This window comes from Odontomachus brunneus, unplaced genomic scaffold (assembly GCF_010583005.1).
Source record: "Odontomachus brunneus isolate Ranch 3 - 2012 unplaced genomic scaffold, Obru_v1 Obru_scaffold_164, whole genome shotgun sequence".
NCBI classification, from domain to species: domain Eukaryota; kingdom Metazoa; phylum Arthropoda; class Insecta; order Hymenoptera; family Formicidae; genus Odontomachus; species Odontomachus brunneus.
Genome location: NW_022639614.1, coordinates 630816 through 650557, shown reverse-complemented (window position 1 = coordinate 650557; position 19742 = coordinate 630816). Strand labels below are relative to the sequence as shown.

The 19742-nt window shown below is 33.0% G+C and overlaps 1 protein-coding gene across 4 annotated transcripts in view; it reads left to right on the top strand.

The window, feature by feature from the left end:
* LOC116851008 (dnaJ homolog subfamily C member 5) overlaps positions 1 to 19061 on the top strand; it is a 28744-nt gene extending 9683 nt beyond the window's left edge. Inside the window, exons 5-8 of one of the 4 annotated variants that reach the window (XR_004379510.1) lie at positions 1769 to 1825; positions 7187 to 7367; positions 11955 to 12100; positions 12279 to 19061. Coding sequence is in view for 3 of the 4 variants with exons in the window: in XM_032829974.1 (XP_032685865.1) it covers positions 1769 to 1825; positions 7187 to 7367; positions 11955 to 12022 (306 nt within the window). In the remaining variant the exon portion in view is untranslated. Of the gene's footprint in view, positions 1 to 1768; positions 1826 to 5026; positions 5212 to 7186; positions 7368 to 11954 lie in introns of those variants that run through there. The other 3 variants (XM_032829974.1, XM_032829976.1, XM_032829975.1) reach the window with 3 other exon arrangements.
* Positions 19062 to 19742: the final 681 nt, after the last annotated feature.

Below are 19742 nucleotides of genomic sequence, written 5' to 3'. Positions count from 1 at the left end.
CATGTATTTTATTGAATAGATCCAATATTTCTTTGATGGTCGATGATTGCCGATTTTGTCGATTCAACTGCTTTTTTTCTCAGTGCAGCAAATTTAATTGACAATTGATATGAACAAATTTAATCGAAGAGTGTTCGGTTACTCAAAGTTACAATTTTGTGGGTAATATTCATTCTCAGAGCATGGCATCATGAAAAATGCCGATAATGCAGTAAAATCTGCTTTGAAAAAAGTGCTGAGCGTATCGATCGTCATTGACCAATCTTTAATTGAATCTATTAAATTTACTCATATTAATCGTTAATTAATCAACCTTTAATTAAATTTGCCAAGTTCAATTATTTATAATTCTACATTGCTCTCGTATGAGGTGAACGCTCGGTTAAAATTTCATTTTCTAGTTATATAAAGATGGCTTGTAACAGTTGACTTTAAAACTTCCTGACTTTTTATTTACAACCTTTTAGATCATATTTGTATGATAGTTTTCTTAATTTTGTTAGTGTAACTTTTACTAATATATTAATCTTACATTGTTTTCGTGTGAGGCGAGCTTGCTCAGTGGAAATTTTATTTTCTAATTATATAAAAGTAGCTTCACAGAGAGGAAGAGAGAGTTAGCTTTGAAACTTTCTGGCTTTTCGTTTACAACCTTCTAAGTTAAATGTTTATGGTCATTTTTTAAATTTCGTTAGTACAACTTTTATTAATAGACTCTGGGAAGTGTTAGCGCGCGCTTATAGCGAGAGTAAATACGTGAGATTAATGCAATTTATTTATGCTGTTATCAAATTTAAGCTTTACTCTGATGGATCAATAATAAATCAATGTTTTAATGCATCTATTAATTTTTGTAAAGCCGTATTAATACAGCAATAATTAAATTTTCATTTAAATTCAACTAATAATAATAATTTAATATATAATAATATAATATTATTGCCGTATTAATATAGCAATAATTAAATTTTCATTTAAATTCAACTAATAATAATAATTTAATATATAATAATATAATATTATTGCCGTATTAATATAGCAATAATTAAATTTTCATTTAAATTCAACTAATAATAATAATTTAATATATAATAATATAATATTATTGCCGTATTAATATAGCAATAATTAAATTTTCATTTAAATTCAACTAATAATAATAATTTAATATATTATAATATAATATATATATTATAATAATATATAATATAATATATATATTATTATATATAATAATATAATCATAGGCGCGACATTTCACTCTTATACGAGAACACTAACGTTCGTCAGCCGAACGAGAGCAATGGAGGATTAACTGAACGATCTTTAATTGAATTCGTCGAAACCAATCGTCATTTGAATGGTTTTCGATTTTATTTGTTAAAATCAATTGTTAATTAAATGGTCTTCAATGGCTCATATTAAAATCGTGAATTAAATATAATTAATTAAATAAGATAATTAAAAAAGTAATTAATAACTCACAATACTGCGTAGCACACACATGGTCCTAGTTTTGTTCCCCTTACGTTTATCTGTGTATATTTCTTTGCGGTTTGTTTTCTCTAGTTCCCGTTTCAATCGACAAATTCTTCTAAATATTGTTCTCTGTGTCCGTCACTTGCGCGATAATTCGCACACAAAGATTGAGAAACGAATGCATGAATTCTTATTGTCTCATACATGCATGCCAAGTTACGTCTCTTTTTTTTTTATAGAAAAGCGTACATAGTTTAGCTGTTTTGTTTATGTTATTATTGTATTATAGCGGAACCCGAATCCAGAGGCTGATGTTGTGACAAGTCAACCGCGAAGTTCGGAACAGGTAAGTTATTATGATGCTTGACATTTCGGTTTCTTTCCTTCTACTTTGCTACAATCGATTTTGAACATTAATGCCTTTTTGTTTTACGATCTTCTTCCGATGTCACGGTGGGGTGATTTCACACAAATCACATACGTACACTCAGTTGCATTGATGCTATATCATTCACTAGATTGATAATTATTAGAGAATTTCAACCAGCCCTGTCCGTTTTTAGCTGATCGTTTTTCATGACTGTTGATTCATCAGACAAGCGGGAATGTGTCAAAACAGAAGTGACATTTTGACAGCTTAACGTTTCTTACATACGTGTTTTTATCAGAAATTTATCCGCTCACGTGTAACGCGCAATCAGTAGAAGAAGAGTAAGAATGTTAAAAATAAGTAAAAAAATATTTTTAAATATTTTTTTTTACACTTAAAATATTATTTTCGAATATAGTAAAGTAAAATGTTTATTAATATTCTGGGACGCTTATCAAATGACGAATAGTTTGAGAGAAAATAGCGTGAAAATGTTAAAATAAAATATTAACATATAAAGCTGTCAAAATATCACTTCTATTTTGACACATTTCCGCTTGCCGAATGAATCAACAGTCATGATAAAAGATCAGCTAGAAACGGACACGGTTGGTCGAAATTTTCTGGTGATTATCGATTTGGTGAATGGTATAACATCGATGCAACTGTACTTGTGTACGACATACACAAAGATAGTTTTAATAACGACACTTTTCGTAACACTCCATTATAACATTCGCACACACGCACACTATTAAATCTTTGGATTATAAGGTATGTGAATGACAGATTATTGTGACGTTCGTGCAGTCTCGTAAATAATTAACATACTTGCAATTACTATAAATAGCTACTTGTGAGTGATTCATACACACGACACGCCGTCATGTTAGATTTTACGGCGCATGTAGAACGATAGTCTGCACTATTTTCCATAACGTATCTGTAAAAATGTTGTCAAACAATTATCTCATCCCTTTGCCGTGTAACATATCTCTCATCTCTCATAAAGAGCTGCGGAGTTGAGCTCGTTTTTACGACGACACATCGATATTCCATTCATGTTCATTCCATTCGGATAACGTACCGTCTGTGTGCCTTCATGCTTACATATACGCGCGTGCACACGTGTACACGTTATATGTGGTGATGGAAGAATCAAACAAAATTGTATCATGCACCATTCACAGAAAAGCCAAGAGGGGCTTCCTTAATGGGAGATAAATTGATCGGCAGATAACGTGACAATTCGGCAGCATGTATTTGGTTGAACCGAGCTACACGTTTGTCAGAAGAATTTAAGAGAATCCTCAGAGTTTGAAATCAGAAAACTTGTAGAGGATGTCTGTATGTACTACGATGTTGCCTGAATCGACCTCATATGCTTCCGTCCGTCTTTTTGCTATTCCAAAATCGAATTCTGCTGGTACGAAAGTACTTGACACGAGTGAATTTGCAGCTTATTGTAAATATGAGAACACAATCAACGTTACGTGACACTAGTGTCTAAAGTGCGTATTAATAGTTGTTACTTGAAATTTGTCTCTTACGTGAAATACTCAGATTTAATACCGCAATTCTAGACGAAATCGTAAAACTCGTTCTCGTAAGAACTTATGAGTAGATCTGCAATTCGATGTGGACCATATGTCATATGATAACTCGTAAATATCTACGATTTTTTTTTCGTAAGCTACGATTTTACGATTTGCTCGTATATTTGCTTAGAATTGCAGCATAAATTTCTAATTAAATCTGAATTTTTCAATTCAATCATATGACATATGTGACATTATATTTGTAATCGCAATTCAACTAAAAAAGTTCTCACATGTAACTCTATATACAAATCTGTGTATCTCACGTGAGAGACAAGTTTATAGTAATAAGTATTAAGTACTACGAGTTTAATGTATTAATAGTTATTAATAGTTATTAAATATAATAGGTATTAATAGTTATTAAAGTAAATGTCCCAAAGGATTGAACTAATAAGAAAGCATAAGATCAAATTTTTTTATAAATAATTAATGGATTACTAATATAAAATTAACGCTTGTAAAATTTTGGTTTGCCAGTTATCTCTCTCTCAAAAAATAATAGGAAATAAAATAATAAATATGTTATAATTTGAATGAGATATATAAATAATGTCAATTGTAACACACTGAATTGATAAGTGTGTTATGTCCTAATTAACGAATAATACAGTCTCAATGATTGAACATTTATTAAATAATATTACAAATTATATTGAGAGAGCATAAAGAAATATCTTAATAAAATTTCAAAGACTTTTTTTAGAGATATTAAGCATAAATGTATTATTAATATTTCAATCATTGGAACATTGTTCAATTACTGGGACATTTATCTTGCTTGAAACTTGTCTCATGTGAAACCCGAATTTGAATTTAAACTCATATTAACAGTTATTATTTAAAACTTGTCTCAAATAAGACATTTAAATTTATAGTTAGAGTTATATATGAAAGTAATATATTTTCAGTTGAATCGTAATTACAAATATAATGTCAGATATAGAACTTTGAGTTTTTTTGATGAGAGGAAATGGAAATCGATTTGGCTTCTGGGCTACATTCTTCGTGAACTTATTTCATGAAACTGCTTCAAGCTATCCTTCCTGATAAAATCAACAAATTCAACTGGAAAACTCAGATTTAACTCTGAATAAAAGTCTGAGTATTTTGCATGAGACAAGTTTCCAACGGCAGTTACTAATATGAGATTTTAAGTTAGATCCGAGTTTTTCAGTTGAATCGTATGACGTGATATTATATTTACAATCGTGAGTTACTTAAAAAACTTTAATAATAAATTAAAATCTGAGACCATATTAATAGACGTTACTCGAATTTTGTTTCACATGAGATACTCAAATTTATAACTTGAATAAGTAAAATTTGAGCGTTAGGTCTGATTTTTTTTAATCATAATATATGTGACATTACGTTTGTAATTGTAATTCAGCTGAAGAACTCACATAAAAGGGGGAATTTACACTTTGGCAAAAAATCAAAAACAGAAAGGCAGAAATCAAGATAGAACTCGCGCTAGTAGAGAAACAAAAATTATCAACTCCCACGTGGCTGATTGGCTTCTCTGATTTTTTTTAATCATAATATATGTGACATTACGTTTGTAATTGTAATTCAGCCGAAGAACTCACATAAAAGGGGGAATTTACACTTTGGCAAAAAAGCAAAAAACAGAAAGGCAGAAATCAAGGTAGAACTCGCGCTAGTAGAGAAACAAAAATTATCGACTCCCACGTGGTTGATTGGCTTCTCTACTTTCTGTTTTTCTGATAAGACGTGAATTCTCACTAACTTTAAATTCAGGTGAGTAAATTTAGTTAATTCAGTAAATCTAGTTAATTCAGTTAATTTAGGTGAGTATCTCACTTAAGACAAGTTGCAAGTAACAATTATTAACGAGTCCAACTATCTTAGGGTGAAACAAATTTCAAATGTTCAAAGACTCATATGTAATATGTAAATTCGCACCTGAGTATCTCATGTATCTTATGTTGCATCTCACAAGTCTTATAACAACTATTACTATAGGTGTATTAATAGGTGTGTATTAATAATTGTTACTTGAAACTTGTCTCGGGATGTGATACAAATTTGAAATTAGTGGATACAAATTTTTTGGTTGAATTATATAATGATATATATAATTAAAAATATATTCACATATATCGTATAATTTAACTGAAAAATTTAAATTCAACTCTAAGGCCGATATTAATAGTTGTCATCTAAAACTCGTCTTATATAAGATATTTAGATTTATATTCGAAGCTATAGAGCTAAATCCAAGTTTTCTAGTTGAATTGTGATATATGTGGCATTTATATCTGTAATCACGACTAAACTGAAAGACTGCCATCCAATTCTAAATTCAAATCTGAGTATCTACCTTCAGATAAATTTCAAGTAATAATAAGAATTGTAATAATAAGAATAATAATTTCAAGTAATAATAAGAATTGTAAAAATATTAAATTCTCAATTTAATTAATTTCTTAATTTAATAATTGATTTGAACAAATATGTTTCAATTTAATTCATAAACGAATGATTCAAGCAAAATCGAGAAGAATTTTTAATTGACGATTAATTTCAACAAATTCAATTAAAAACCGTTCGATTGACTGTTGGTCAAGTGAAGAAAATCAAAGATCACTCAATTAACAATTGAACTTAGCAAATTAAAAGCCATTTAATTGACGATTGAACTTAGTAAATTTAAAGGACGTTTAATTAATTATTGATATGAGCAATTTAATCGAAGAGCGTTCGATTACACAAGGTTACAATCGATTCTGTGAATAATATCCATTCTCAGAACGTCGTGAAAAATGTCGATAATAGAATAGGATCTGCGTTGAAACAAGCATTGGGCATATATCAATCGTTATCGAGCAATCTTCTATTGAGTCGATCGAATTTATTCGTATTAATCATCAGTTAAATATCCTTTAATTATATTTGCAAGTTTAATCGTCAATTAAGCGGCCTTTAATTATCTTTAAAAATCAATTATTAACGAGTTTCCCTTCGCGCATATCAATCGTCAATTGAACGGTCTTTAATTGAATTCGTTGAAATAAATTGTCAATCGAACGGTTTTCAATTGAATTTGTTCATGTTCGTCAATTAAACACGATATAATGAATTAAAAAAGTAATTAATTACTTGAATTAAAAACTGAGTTAAAAAAAGTGATAAATTAAAAAGTAATTATTCGCAACCCTTGTATTTTAATAACCATTAATACAAGCCTCAGTTCCGATCTAAATATCTCATGTGAGACAAGCGTCAAGTAACGATTGTTAATACGAGCCTAATTGTATACAAAGGTGTGAATTAGGGAGTTAGGGGAAGTCGGGGAGAAAAATATACAGATTACACACTTGCTTAGGAACGTTTCGAAGTGTTATACACGATAAGAGCGTAAGATGCATTTCAAGAGTACACAGCGAGAACGATTTATTGAATGAAACAAATGTTTCTTTGGAATAGTCCAAGCAAATTATTTGGTTGATACAACAAAAATATTTCTTTGGAACTAAGCCGCAAATAAATACTTTTGTTGCTTCAAACAAAGTTTTGTTCGATTAATCGAAAAATTCGTTTGGACTATTCCAAAGAAGCGTTTACTTGATTCAACCAAATCGTTCTCTCTGTGTAGAGTTACTTGCCCGCGGATATAAATAGAGCGGCAGTCGCTTCTCTACGCATATATGATGTATGTATTGTATATATGTATCTGTCTATCACATTCGATGTTGAAAATGTACGTTCGCAGGAAGAGGAGAGTGATGAGGAAGCAGTAACTTCTCAACCACAAGGCAGATCCTCACCGAACTCGTCCAACGTGCAGCCGCCTGTATACGCCATGCCCGCACCGGGATCAGCGGCGACGACGTCTACGGCTAACGAAAGCACGAATCTAAACAGCGGCGGCGAACGCGTGATTTATACCACTGGTATTACGAGTTCTTGAACGTAGAGACTTCATACTATGAGTTGTTACATTCTTTTTGTACATGACCGCATCAGTGTTGGTCAGCCATACGTCATCTCTCACCCTCTTCTTTCGCCCGAGATCGCCGAGATCTCCGCGCTCTCTTCTATTTGCCCGCTTTCTTGCTGGACCGTCGCATTATCCCGAAAAGAAATGTATCGGAAATTAAAAAGTAGGGCGACCTTTCCTGAGAAAAGTCGTGTAATACCGAAAAATCAGAACACACCGAGACAATCTCTCCGAAATAGCAACTTTACTGAAGTTCGAATTGTCTCGTTGCATCGATCGTTGCACGATCAACGAGATTGTATTTATACATATTTATTCGAGTATAACAAGAATATGCTCAAATGCGTAGATATTAACAGAGCGTAAATCATAATACTCTACGTTATAGATAAATTACATCATAGATGTTATCTATGCAAATAATGATTGATCTACGAATGTTGTTTAAAAAAATATGTGGCTTGCTTCAAATTTTTCTAAAAAAAATTTATATTTCTATTTGATCTTCAATGTATAAGATCCTCAATGTATAAGATCCTCAATGTGTAAATTTATAAACGTTGTTTCCTGAACAAATTAGAATTTGCAGAATTTTCTGGTTGTATTCTTACCCATAGAAAATTAAATCTACCAATCTGTCACACGATGATAAACAGTGTAAGTTATGTAGAATATTGCAAATTGTATTAAAATATACAAAAAAGGAGTGATTAAGTTACGAAACAGTTATTTGTATTTGTTAACGCGTATTTGTTTTGAGAATTAATTACAAATGTGATGTGTTTAAAAGAGATAAAAGATTGTATGAAAATTTCATCACATTTCAACACATCACATTTGTAATTAATTCTCAAAATAAATACGCGTTAACAAATACAAATAACTGTTTCGTAACTTAATCACTCCTTTTTTGTATATTTTAATACAATTTGCAATATTCTACATAACTTACACTGTTTACATAGAAAACTGTGTATACATTACGTGGAAAATTATGCAAACGATTCGTCTAGACATAATTTTGAAATCTACGACATAGCCCTAGATATTAATACACACATATATGTACCATTTTTAATAATTCCTTCTCTGAACAATACTTCGGGAAGATTGTACTTCGAGATATTGTTTCGATATTTTCAGATTTTCGTATTGCGACTTTTTGGGAAATTATCTGAGTTTCCGGATTTCAAGTTCGGGTTTTTCGGGAAAATGCACGTCCACATATACACCGTTCTTCTTTTTTTTCGTTTCCTCTCTTGCTGATTATGATAATTTTTCTCACCCGTGTTCTCGTCCGACGAATTCCCCCATCGTTCCTTGAGAAAACGATTCCGCTGCGTCGAAGAAGACATTATCATGCTTCTACAAAGTGATTTTCCGTCGTGTTGTTTTGCTCGATATAAAACTTCTAGTGTGATCATTCGAAATCCGCGTTAGGAATTAGCTGATTAGTAGATTCGTTGTGTGTAAAGCTCTCGATAGAGAACGTCGTGACTTAGGTATAGATTTCTCTCTCGTGTTTCACCGTGCAAAGCTCCGGCGACATTCTTTCCTCTTTACCCGCGATATATTTCTCTGTCGTCGCACAGGTCGACCGTGGGTGAAAACTATTGAAACAGTATTGGAGATACTGTCTTCCAGTAATCGGACAGGGATATCTGTTCTCGATGTTGGGAAGGTATCACGCGCGCGAGAAAACACGAACGTTTTATGCAGTGTCCGCAAAGTCCCGTCGTGCGACATCGCGAAAGCATATTCTGTGGCTCATTTAAAAAGTCGAAAGTCCTGATACAAAAATATCGAGGTCGATATTTTTGGAAGAGCACAGATTTTTATTTATTTAGCTAATTCTCTTTTAACTAATTTCAAGTGTAGTATACTAAAATAAAATTATCAGCAGCTAAAAGTGTAGTTGTATAGACATGCAGTGCTGGTATCAGCTGAAATCAGCTGGTACAGATGACGACGTATTAACATTTTCGACTTCACTTATGCTTCAGAATACACTGTCGAAGTGTCGCACGACGGTTTTGAGAGGCATCCTGCATATGTTGTGCTGAACGATACTTAAGAGAAGAAAGGATTTTTCAAGAGTATACTTTGTATTTACGCGTGTTCTCGTCGTGCGATTTCCCGTGTGATTTTTTTGCGTAGCGCGATGGTAACACGTGCGAGAGTATGCGCCGAATAAGAATTAGTGATTTAGTTTTAGATAGCGTCCGAAGAATATACACATTGTACATGCCAGTACGCGTACCAAAATGCAAGAGAAAGAGATAAGGAGGGAAGTGAGCTTTTAACGGGAGGTTCACCTCTCGCTCCATCGTTTATAATATAAACATAAATGATAAGGAAGCAAGAAAAGATACGGTTTTTACACCACACTGTTATCATTCCTCGTCGCGCTTTTCGACGCTTCAACGAGAACACTCGGATTCGATGATTTAACCGCGCAAGCTTTGCAGCCACGATCGTGTCGTATACCTTTTATGACGTTTGTTTTAAAAGATTTCACTGAGGAGAGTACCTCTCACTCCGTAACTTGTGTCCAAATAGGTGTCCATACGAGTCGTATTATGTTTCATCGTAAAAACAAATATACATATATATGCACACTACGTGATTATGCGCCTCGCACAGTTCTCTTTCTTTTGCCGTTATTCCCAATTTATCCTGCGTTCTTGTCGTTTTTAGCGCTAACGAGCTGGCGACGTTTCATCGAAATGTTGTTAAGGGAGGGTTTTGGCTTAGATAGTCGAGAAACAGGTTTCTACATATTTTTTCACAGAAATGAATAGAGATGTCAATATAGAGTTTTGATCATATTGTTTATTGTTGTTTTAAATATAAGAAAATTATTTTTTATTGAAAAAAAATTTTGAAATTTCATTGTTCAGGTCTTTTGCGCTGAGCACGGTGTCGCCGGACGTCTCTGCTTGATGAATAACATTACGATTCGTTTAATAATTAATTTCAAACAAGTGAGTGAAGAAAAGTTAGAAACTGTATTATATTTGCTGGAGTATCTAAATCCTAAAAATTTCCAAAACAAATATTTCTTTCGTGACACTAAATAAAAAAAATCTCTTAGTTAAATCTCAACTTTCTACACGTAGCAAAGATACATTCTTCTGCAAATTTAAATTTTTTAATTTCTTTACTTTATTGTTTAAGATTATTACACGAGTTGTAATGTTATCCATCAGTTAGAGACATCCGAAGACAACAAACTTGAACGACAGAACTTCAATTCTTTTTTAAATAAAAGAATTCTTTTATACTCAGTTATAAACAACACAGTCAAAACTATATTGATATCCTTACTTATTTCTTTGAAAGAAATTTGTAAAGACCTAGTTTTTGGCAATCTAAATCAGAATCTCCTCTTAAATCGAATTTTTTCCACCAATTGCAAAACTTGAATTTGTTTTAAAATATCAAGCATTGCACTTGCAACATACAGAAGTGAAAATTATTAGAGAATAATTTTGATTCCTTTATTTATATATTTTCTCTAATTTCCTTATTTATTTTCTCTAATTGTTCTTTTTAATATATACCTAATTTCAGGAAATATTACAGTTATAAATATTTCTTATGAGTTTAGAATGATTGTATGTTTGTATTACATATTGTAACTAAATTATATAAATAATAATGGATATATCATCTATTAGATTCTGTTGTAAAATATATTTTATATGTAAAAGTAAATTCTTACACAGGAAATAGCAATGGTGGGACTACGTTAAAATAATAGCAAAGAAATAGAAAGAAGTTTCCTGTCTATATAATTACGTGTGACAACTCGACGAATCGTTGCACGTTAAATCGTTGCAACAAATATACGTGATTGTATAGACAGGAAATTTTTTCCATTTCTTCGTCTATTTTTTACATAGTTCTATCACAGATTATTTATACATTGAGAAAAGTATTTGAAAATTTACTTTTGGGATATAAAGTTTATATTTCTGTGAAATAATCCGTCATTATTTATCAATTTATATTATTTACCATTGTCATTATAATTTAATCATATAATATGTAATACAAACTTGTAATTACTTTAAACTTATAAGGAATATTAACAAGTTATAACAAGTTTATATTTCCTGAAATTAGACATTTATTGAAAAGAATAATTAGAAAAAGTAAATAAAGAAATGAAAATTATTCAAATAATTTTCACAACCTGTAGCTTCATTCTAAAATAAGCTAATCTTTAGAGTATCTCTTTTCTTTTGTTTTGCGTGTTTTCTTCTCGCTTTCCTAGACAATTTTCACGCACTCCGGATTTGCTCCAAGCTCCAAGCTTGAGCCAACTCCAGCGATACACGATCACGATATAAATTTCGCTCTGTACATAAAGCTTTCCGTTTCGTAGAGAACACCGAGTTCTCGCTGTATTATCTCGCCGAATCGCTGCAAACGCGCGTTGTTGGCGGAAAGAAAGAAAAGAAAAAGAAAGTAGTAGAAGATAAATTATCGCGACGTACTAATAATTCGTCATTACTAATACGATATTTCAATCTAGCGGCTGCCACAAATCCATTCATAGGAGCGAATGCAGCTTCGACCGACACCGGACCAACCAGATGGTAGACTGAACACGTGGAAAAACCATCGCGAGCACTGATTCATGTTTATAGCGCCGAGTCCCTACGATAGCTCATCGACACGGTAGATCATAACTACGTTCATTGTCTCTCGATAGGATAGACTGCGATCGGTTTGATGTAACGAATTTTTCTTTTCTTTTTCTTCTTTTTTTTTCTTCATAAGGAGGGGTACCAAATTATACAATTATTAGGTAATTTTATCGTACACTATTTTTTTATTTATTCTTATCATTTTTTAGGGGTTTCAATGTAGACACATTTGGGTTCAATAACACATTTGGGCTCGAAAACACTTTCTTTCGACGTATTTCGAGACGCATTGAGACGTCCAACGGGAGAACCTACCCAAAGAGAATGTTCGAGTAGAAATTACTGTAGAGATTACTTTGTAGCCGAGGAACATATCGACATTCCATCTTAATTTATCAATCTTCCATTTCATAAATACTTTTTGTATTAAAGGTATTCATGAAAGTAATTAAATATCTACAAGATTTTTATTTTTATCAGTTTCTACGCGAGTTGTGTACACGAATAAGATGTTGTAGTAAACATTACATTAAAATTATATATCTTTTCACAATGTATTTTGTATAGCTGGATTATATTGAAATTATAATATAAATTATCAAAGAAAAAAATAATAAATTCGACAATCCACAGAATATACGATATTAAAAGCATTCAATTATTTACGATTACATTACAATTGTAATAAAAAGTTAAACGTATATTTTTAAACAAACATAGTTATTTTGATCATAATTTTGTACGATCCAAGATCACAACAATTTTGTTGTAATTTTTAGTACAATATTTTCTCCGTATTATATATAAACAGTATTTCCTTAATATGTTTTGTAGGTAAAGAGTATTTAATTTTTATTATATCACTAAAAAGTAAAAGTTTTTTAATTAATTTGAAAAATTGTTTAAAAACTTTAAATATGTTTCGTTCTGAAATATTTAATTATTTATGAGTACTCCTAATATTTTATTCTTTAAAAGAATCATAATATTTCATTATTTACAAAAATTTATTACTTTCCTCAGCAAGATAAACTCTATTGAAAGTATGTTCTTGCACTGGAAAATAATGTAAAGTCGAGAGAAATTTATATAACACACAAAAGTTATGTAACATTTTCTGCGCGTATGTGTTATGATAGCTAAAAGAAATTTTTCCATTGGACGTCGACTGCGTTCCAAAGTGCGTCGAATGAAATGCGCGTGCAGGCCGCTCTGCGAACGCGAGTGATTATTATCCTGTGTAACTTAATGAGGCGATCTTCCGCTAGAGAAACTGTGCAATTATATACTTTACAGTTGTTCCTTTTCTCTGTACGCGAATGAAAGTATATACTTTGTAATTTAAATCTTTTAATGCCTCTGTGTGTAAAGCACTTGGTGTGCTCACCTCCCGGTCTCTGTCACCAATGGAATTTCTAAAAGATTTACGTATAGAGTATACACGAACGAAAAGGTGAAAATAAGATGACGAAGCCTTGATGACAAATACGTGAAATATCGGTTCTCCCACTGATATGTACATTATTGAAGTTACTTAACTACCCGTAAAACGATAAGCTTTAACTTCTCTCTAAGATATTTACACGTTAATCGATCGCTATTTTAATCTGAACGTTCGTCCCTCGAGTCAAGTGTGAGGGAGTTCTTAAGTTAATATGATAACCGGTTTGAATAATATCGTGCAGAGTGTAGAAAATGCGAGACTATCGCATCGGACGACTGCGGACGTATTTCTCGATGAATTCGATCAGCTGACGGGGGCCTAATTGTGAAGTTGTGACATTCGGTGTTTATGCGAAATGTAGATTAAGCGACAGGATATCTTTTCCTGCTAATTAACTCTGCCCGCGAGGATGCTATCCTTTAAGACTCCTGACTAGTCACTGTGACTGTCCTTGTTTAATGACGTCAGAAGTGAGAAAACACATGCTAAGATTTCGTCCGTTATACTTTTAATTGAAAAGATATATCCACAAAGTGACATTGGTGATCGATTCAGCACACTTGTGAAATTGTTCGAACACTTTCCTTTTACTCGAACAATCAATAAATAATCGCAAAATTAACTTGACATGGAACCTTCTTTTTTAACCTCTTTTCTCAAGATCATGTCAATGTTAATTTTGCGACTATTTATTGATTGTTCGAGCAAAAGGAAAGTGTTCGGACAATTTTACAAGTGTGCTGAATCGATCACCAATATCACTTTGTGGATATATCTTTTTAATTAAAAGTATAACGGATGAAATCTTGGCATGCGTTTTCTCGCTTCTGACGTCACTAAACAAGGACAGTTATAGCGACTAGCCAGGAACCTTAATGAGAATTTAATCCTCGTATTAACAATTAACGTATGTGTGTAAATTATATATATATATATATATATATGTATATATATTATATACATATATAGAGTTGTTTCTGTTTATTATATATTATATATATAATTATATATATTATATATATAATATATATTATATTATATTAATATTTATATAATATATATAATATATATTATATAATATATATAATATATATTATATATATAATTATATATATTATATATATAATATAATAATACATATTTACATATTGATCATTTAACTTTTGAAGGATGCGAAAAACAACAGACAAGAAGAAGTCAAGCTCGACGTTATCTAAAAATACATTCGCACGCCATTGTTGTAGTCTCGCATTTTGCTGTGCGTCCTGTATATTAGTTGTATCGGTAATATTAGAGTACGGAGAGAATTCGCGCGTGAATAATATTAATTTAACCGTCTCTAGCTACGTATGTAAAAAAAAGATAAACAGGAAAATCCGACGTTGCGACGAATAATGATTATCATCATCCAGCGTGATTTTCACACTTGCGCCTGATTTCGTACGCGGCTAATGTTGTCTGGGAGTGTCGCTCGAGGACAACCCGGGCAGCGCGAGCTTCTAAAAGACGTCGTGGAGGCGTGTGAAGGGCATCCTTGCGAATGTCTCTCGGACGTCTCTTAGAGATTCGAGCAGCCTGGCCGATATGTAACATCGATCTTAAAGTCAATCCCATTCGGAGATTCGTATAATAATTCCCGCCACTGCGTTTCACTCGTCTCTTATTTCGTGATCACACGAGAATCGCATTTTTCACATCGATCTCGTAAAAACACGTTGAGAGCGAATCGCCGATCGCGGAACAACCCGCAAGGCTCTGTTCCTTCGCGAAGAGGGCGACCTGTCTTCGAACAAATTAGGTCGAGGTGGTCCGTATACGAAGGACAAACAGACATTGCCTTTCCTCACACGAAGCATAAACCAGAAAAAAAAAAAAACAAAACATCCTCCGAAGACACTTCGCCCGCGCACGAATTAATTACTTCGAGAAGCGTATATGTTAGATTTACGATTTCTAAATACATATACAGAGTGGTCCGTTTAAAATCACTCGTTCCTGATAAGATTTGATATTGCTAGCGAGAGAATCGAGAGAGTTTTTTCAAAATAGCGATTTCAAGATAGGTTGTTTATTGTCCTACTGCAGAGTTTTTCGCATACGGATATGGATTTTCACTCTCTCAGTGTCTCAGACTTGTATTTCTTTTCGGATACACAGGCACTCATGCACACATATTCCATTGACTTGTAGAGAGATGGAAAAATTAGAGAGAGAAAGAGAGAGAGAAAAGAAAGAGACGGACAGTTTTAACGTAGTGATTTCCGTAATAATAGACACATTCATACACACGAAGCTGAGGCAAGCTTTATCATTTTGTCGATTGTAACTTCTTTTATCAGAGAATATAGTCCCATGTATCAACGGCGTATCGTTAAAATATCTAATCGACTAATCTGAACGTCGTTTATCGATTATAAACGGTGTTATGTGTCCTCGCAATGAAATTTGATGTCTGGTCGTGTAAACGACGTGTATTATCAACGTGCAAGAGTGTCGCGAGGAATTCTACTAAACAATGTAAACGAAAACTATGTGTGATTGGTGTAACGTAACGTAAAAGAAAAAAGGATAAAGAAACGTTAAATATATCACGACGATAAATCGATGTAATATAATCAGAGTTGTGAAGATATAAATTAAATCTTTCTCAACTTAATAACTGATTTGAATCAGTATGTTTCGACTAATTAACGATTGATTCCAATAAAGTCAACCGAAGAATGTTTAATTGACGATTGATTTCAACAAATTCAATTAAAGTACGTTCAATTGACGATTGATATAAGCAAAGGGAATTAAAGATCGTTCAATTAACAATTGAGCTTAGTAAATTTAATTAAAGACTGTTTAATTGACGATTGATATGAGCAAATTCAATTAACTCAAGTTACAGTTGGTTTTATGTATAATATTCATTCTCAAAGTATCGTGGCATCGTGAAAAATGCTAATAATTAAGCAAGATCTGTGTTGAAAGGAGCATTGAGTGTATTAGTTGTCATCAAGTAATCTTCGAATAAATCGATTGAATTTGCTCATATCAATTAAACGTTCTTTAATTAAATTTACTAAGTTCAATCGTGTCAATTAAACTGTCTTTAATTAAATTTGCTATGTTCAATTATTATCTGAATAATCTTTAATTCCCTTTACTCATTCATTTAATTCAATTTGCTAAGTTCAGTCGTCAATTGAATGGTCTTTAATTGAATTCGTTGAAACCAATCGTCAATCGAGTGGTTTTGGATTGAATTTGCTAAAATCAATTGTGAATTAAACGGTCTTCAATTGGATTGGCTCATATTAATCGTCAATTAAACGTGATAATTAAGAAAGTAGTTAACTACTCGCAACCCTGAATGTAATACACGTAAGAAGGGGAACAGGGGGAGTTGATTTCTTGACAGGTGCGAATATCTACGGGATATTTCTTTGAGGCCTATGCAAGTCCGCGCAAAGAAAGAAAGAAAGAAAGAAAAAGAAAGAGAGAGAGAGAGTTATGACTCATTTGTTATGGATTTGTACTTGTTACTCTTCGCGAGATTATGTATGGATATGAAAAGTATCGCGGAAATTGTATCCCGGCTAATTATACGAGAGATTATGTGCCATTGAGTTTCCACATAAATCACAACGATGCCACCTTTCGATCGAATCTTCTTTCGGTTCGTGTGAACGCGTATATATTTATTTGTGAACTTCATTAGTGAGATTTTACTCGATTTCATGATCGCTCGATGTAATATCTTGATGTCGACCTCGCGATTATCTAGCGTCCTATCCCCAGATAGCACGAGTTATCGGGGCGCACGCGGATGGGAAAATATAGGGGGAGGACTAGGTAATTCATCAATTAATTAATCTTCGACGAATATATCACGCTGATGATTTCGCTGACACAATCGAAGCCTTTGTCGAATGACACAATCTTGCTCGGCGAGTGATCGTGAAAACTCACCGCAGGGAGATCATCCTTCGCTCGCATTCCGTGGAATGTTTGTTACACGACATCGAGAAAAATGCGACCTGCGAGAGAGAGAGAGAGAGAGAAAGGAAAATAGCGAAAAGTACAGGCGTGTAAGATCCATCGCGCGAGATAGACAGATAGACACCTTCCGAGCTCTTCCATGCATTCCGCGAATTTGAAGTCGAGACACGACGTCAATTGACACCTGCGTAAAAGCGTTGTATCCGTGTATATAACCGAACATTATTAGTTAATACGTTGACCGCCACGTGGGTCACCGGTGGCCGACGCTATTATAACTTTGTCGCGTTTCTTTTAATTGCGCATTAAGCGTAGCTAGTCGCACCTTTAACGAATTAAATATAGGGTTTGATACGCGCATACATATATATATATATATTATATATATATATATATATATATATATATATATATATATAACTGTGTGTATGTGTGTGTGTACAGGAAACTGAATAAATTAGTTGAGAAATATAAGGTTTATTCAGAAGTCTTATCCCGTGAACGCTGAACAAATGCTGAACAAGTGCTGATTGAAGCAAAATAGAAATCAAAGTAGAAACATGTTGACGGATAAAGCGTGTAGAGTTTATAGGAAAAGACTTCTCACACTCAACTTGATATACGCGGTTAGCCAAGAAACGGGCTCTATTCAAAAGTCTTGCCTCATAAACGTTGAACAGATGTTATTGCGAAAAAACAGTTTTCAAGAGAGATATACCGACGAGAGTGAAATATGTGTATTTTACTGGAGAAGATTTCTGGGATCGACCTAAAAAATATATGCAGTTAGCTGAAGAAACGAGGCCGATTCAAAAGTCATTCCTCATAAACGCTGACAAACGTTGTTTGAACAAATAGTTTTCATGTGTAAATTGTCGACGAGTGAAACGTGTGTTTTATGAGAAAAGATTTTTGGATCAACCTAATATATGCAATTGGCTAAGTAATGAGGTTTGTTCATGAGGTCTTGCCTCATGAACGTTGAACAGCTGTTTTGACGCGAACAAAAAGTTCTGAAGCGAAGATATGTCGAGAAAAATGAAGCATGTATTTTATGGAGGAGGACTTTTGAATCAACTTGCTCTGTGCAACAGGAAATATATATGTATTTATGTCGTATTAACTCTGGTTATTTAAACTAGTCGCTTAGAACGATCCATGGATCGTGGCTTTGCCGTGCGATCCGTGGAAATCAGCGTGGCAGTCAGCGTGTTAAGTATCTCAAAGAGTAACATTCGACGCGCGCGCGCGTGTACTTAGTCGTCCAACTGCGGCAGTGTCTTCAGTAACGATGGCGTAACAAATGTTCTACGTATTTATGATAGATGTAATTACGTTTGTTATAATAGCACGCTTCTATTTGACGATATCCAAATAATATACTATGTTCGCATGTGATTGGATACACCGACACGCAATTATTACGATTAATAATGTTGTACTTAAAACGAAAAGAACAAAGAATTATTGTAAAGCCGTGTAATAAATAACAACAAATGTAAATAAATTAGGTTGTATCAATATGAATACAGGATAATATATATACGTTTCGAGCTCTGGGCATATGCTTGTACTTTCTTACTTCAAGGACCGTCGGATTCAGCCTCGTAGAGTCGCGAAGTTCGCGTAAATGGCGAATTTCGACGACCGCACTCTCGAGAAACCGTTCGCGTCTGAAAAATTTATCTTCTTATGTCGAACTTTTTGGACTTGTCGAGTCCCCGTGGAATCTACCTCAACATCGACAATGTTTTTCTTGAACACAGAGTTTCGTTTTACTCAGGGTGTCTGACAATTAACTGCACACATGTTATGTGCAGGTAGGACTCGTCAAACTGAACACAAAGTTCCTCTTCTATTTCGCAAACAACCACGTAAAATTTTTAGTTATTAATTAAAGCGAATTGGCGTATGATCACGCGAATGATACGGTAAGCGAGTTGTGATGGCGACGTCTATGGTCGTGTGCTTGTACATTCCGTTACAAAACGGCTTAGACACGGTGAAGCTGGGAGCTCACCAAACTGTCAAAATTGAGAGTTATTACGAGTTTATCCAGAAATTAAATTAGTACATGTTATTTATATTTTATTATATATCTTGTTATTATTAATTATTATTATTCTTAATTATATAATTCTTAATTATATCCTTATTACATAAGTCAATCGGTAATGATAGTGAATTTTCTTGAATTTTAGTGAGCTCTCAACTTCATTATATATATATATATATATATATA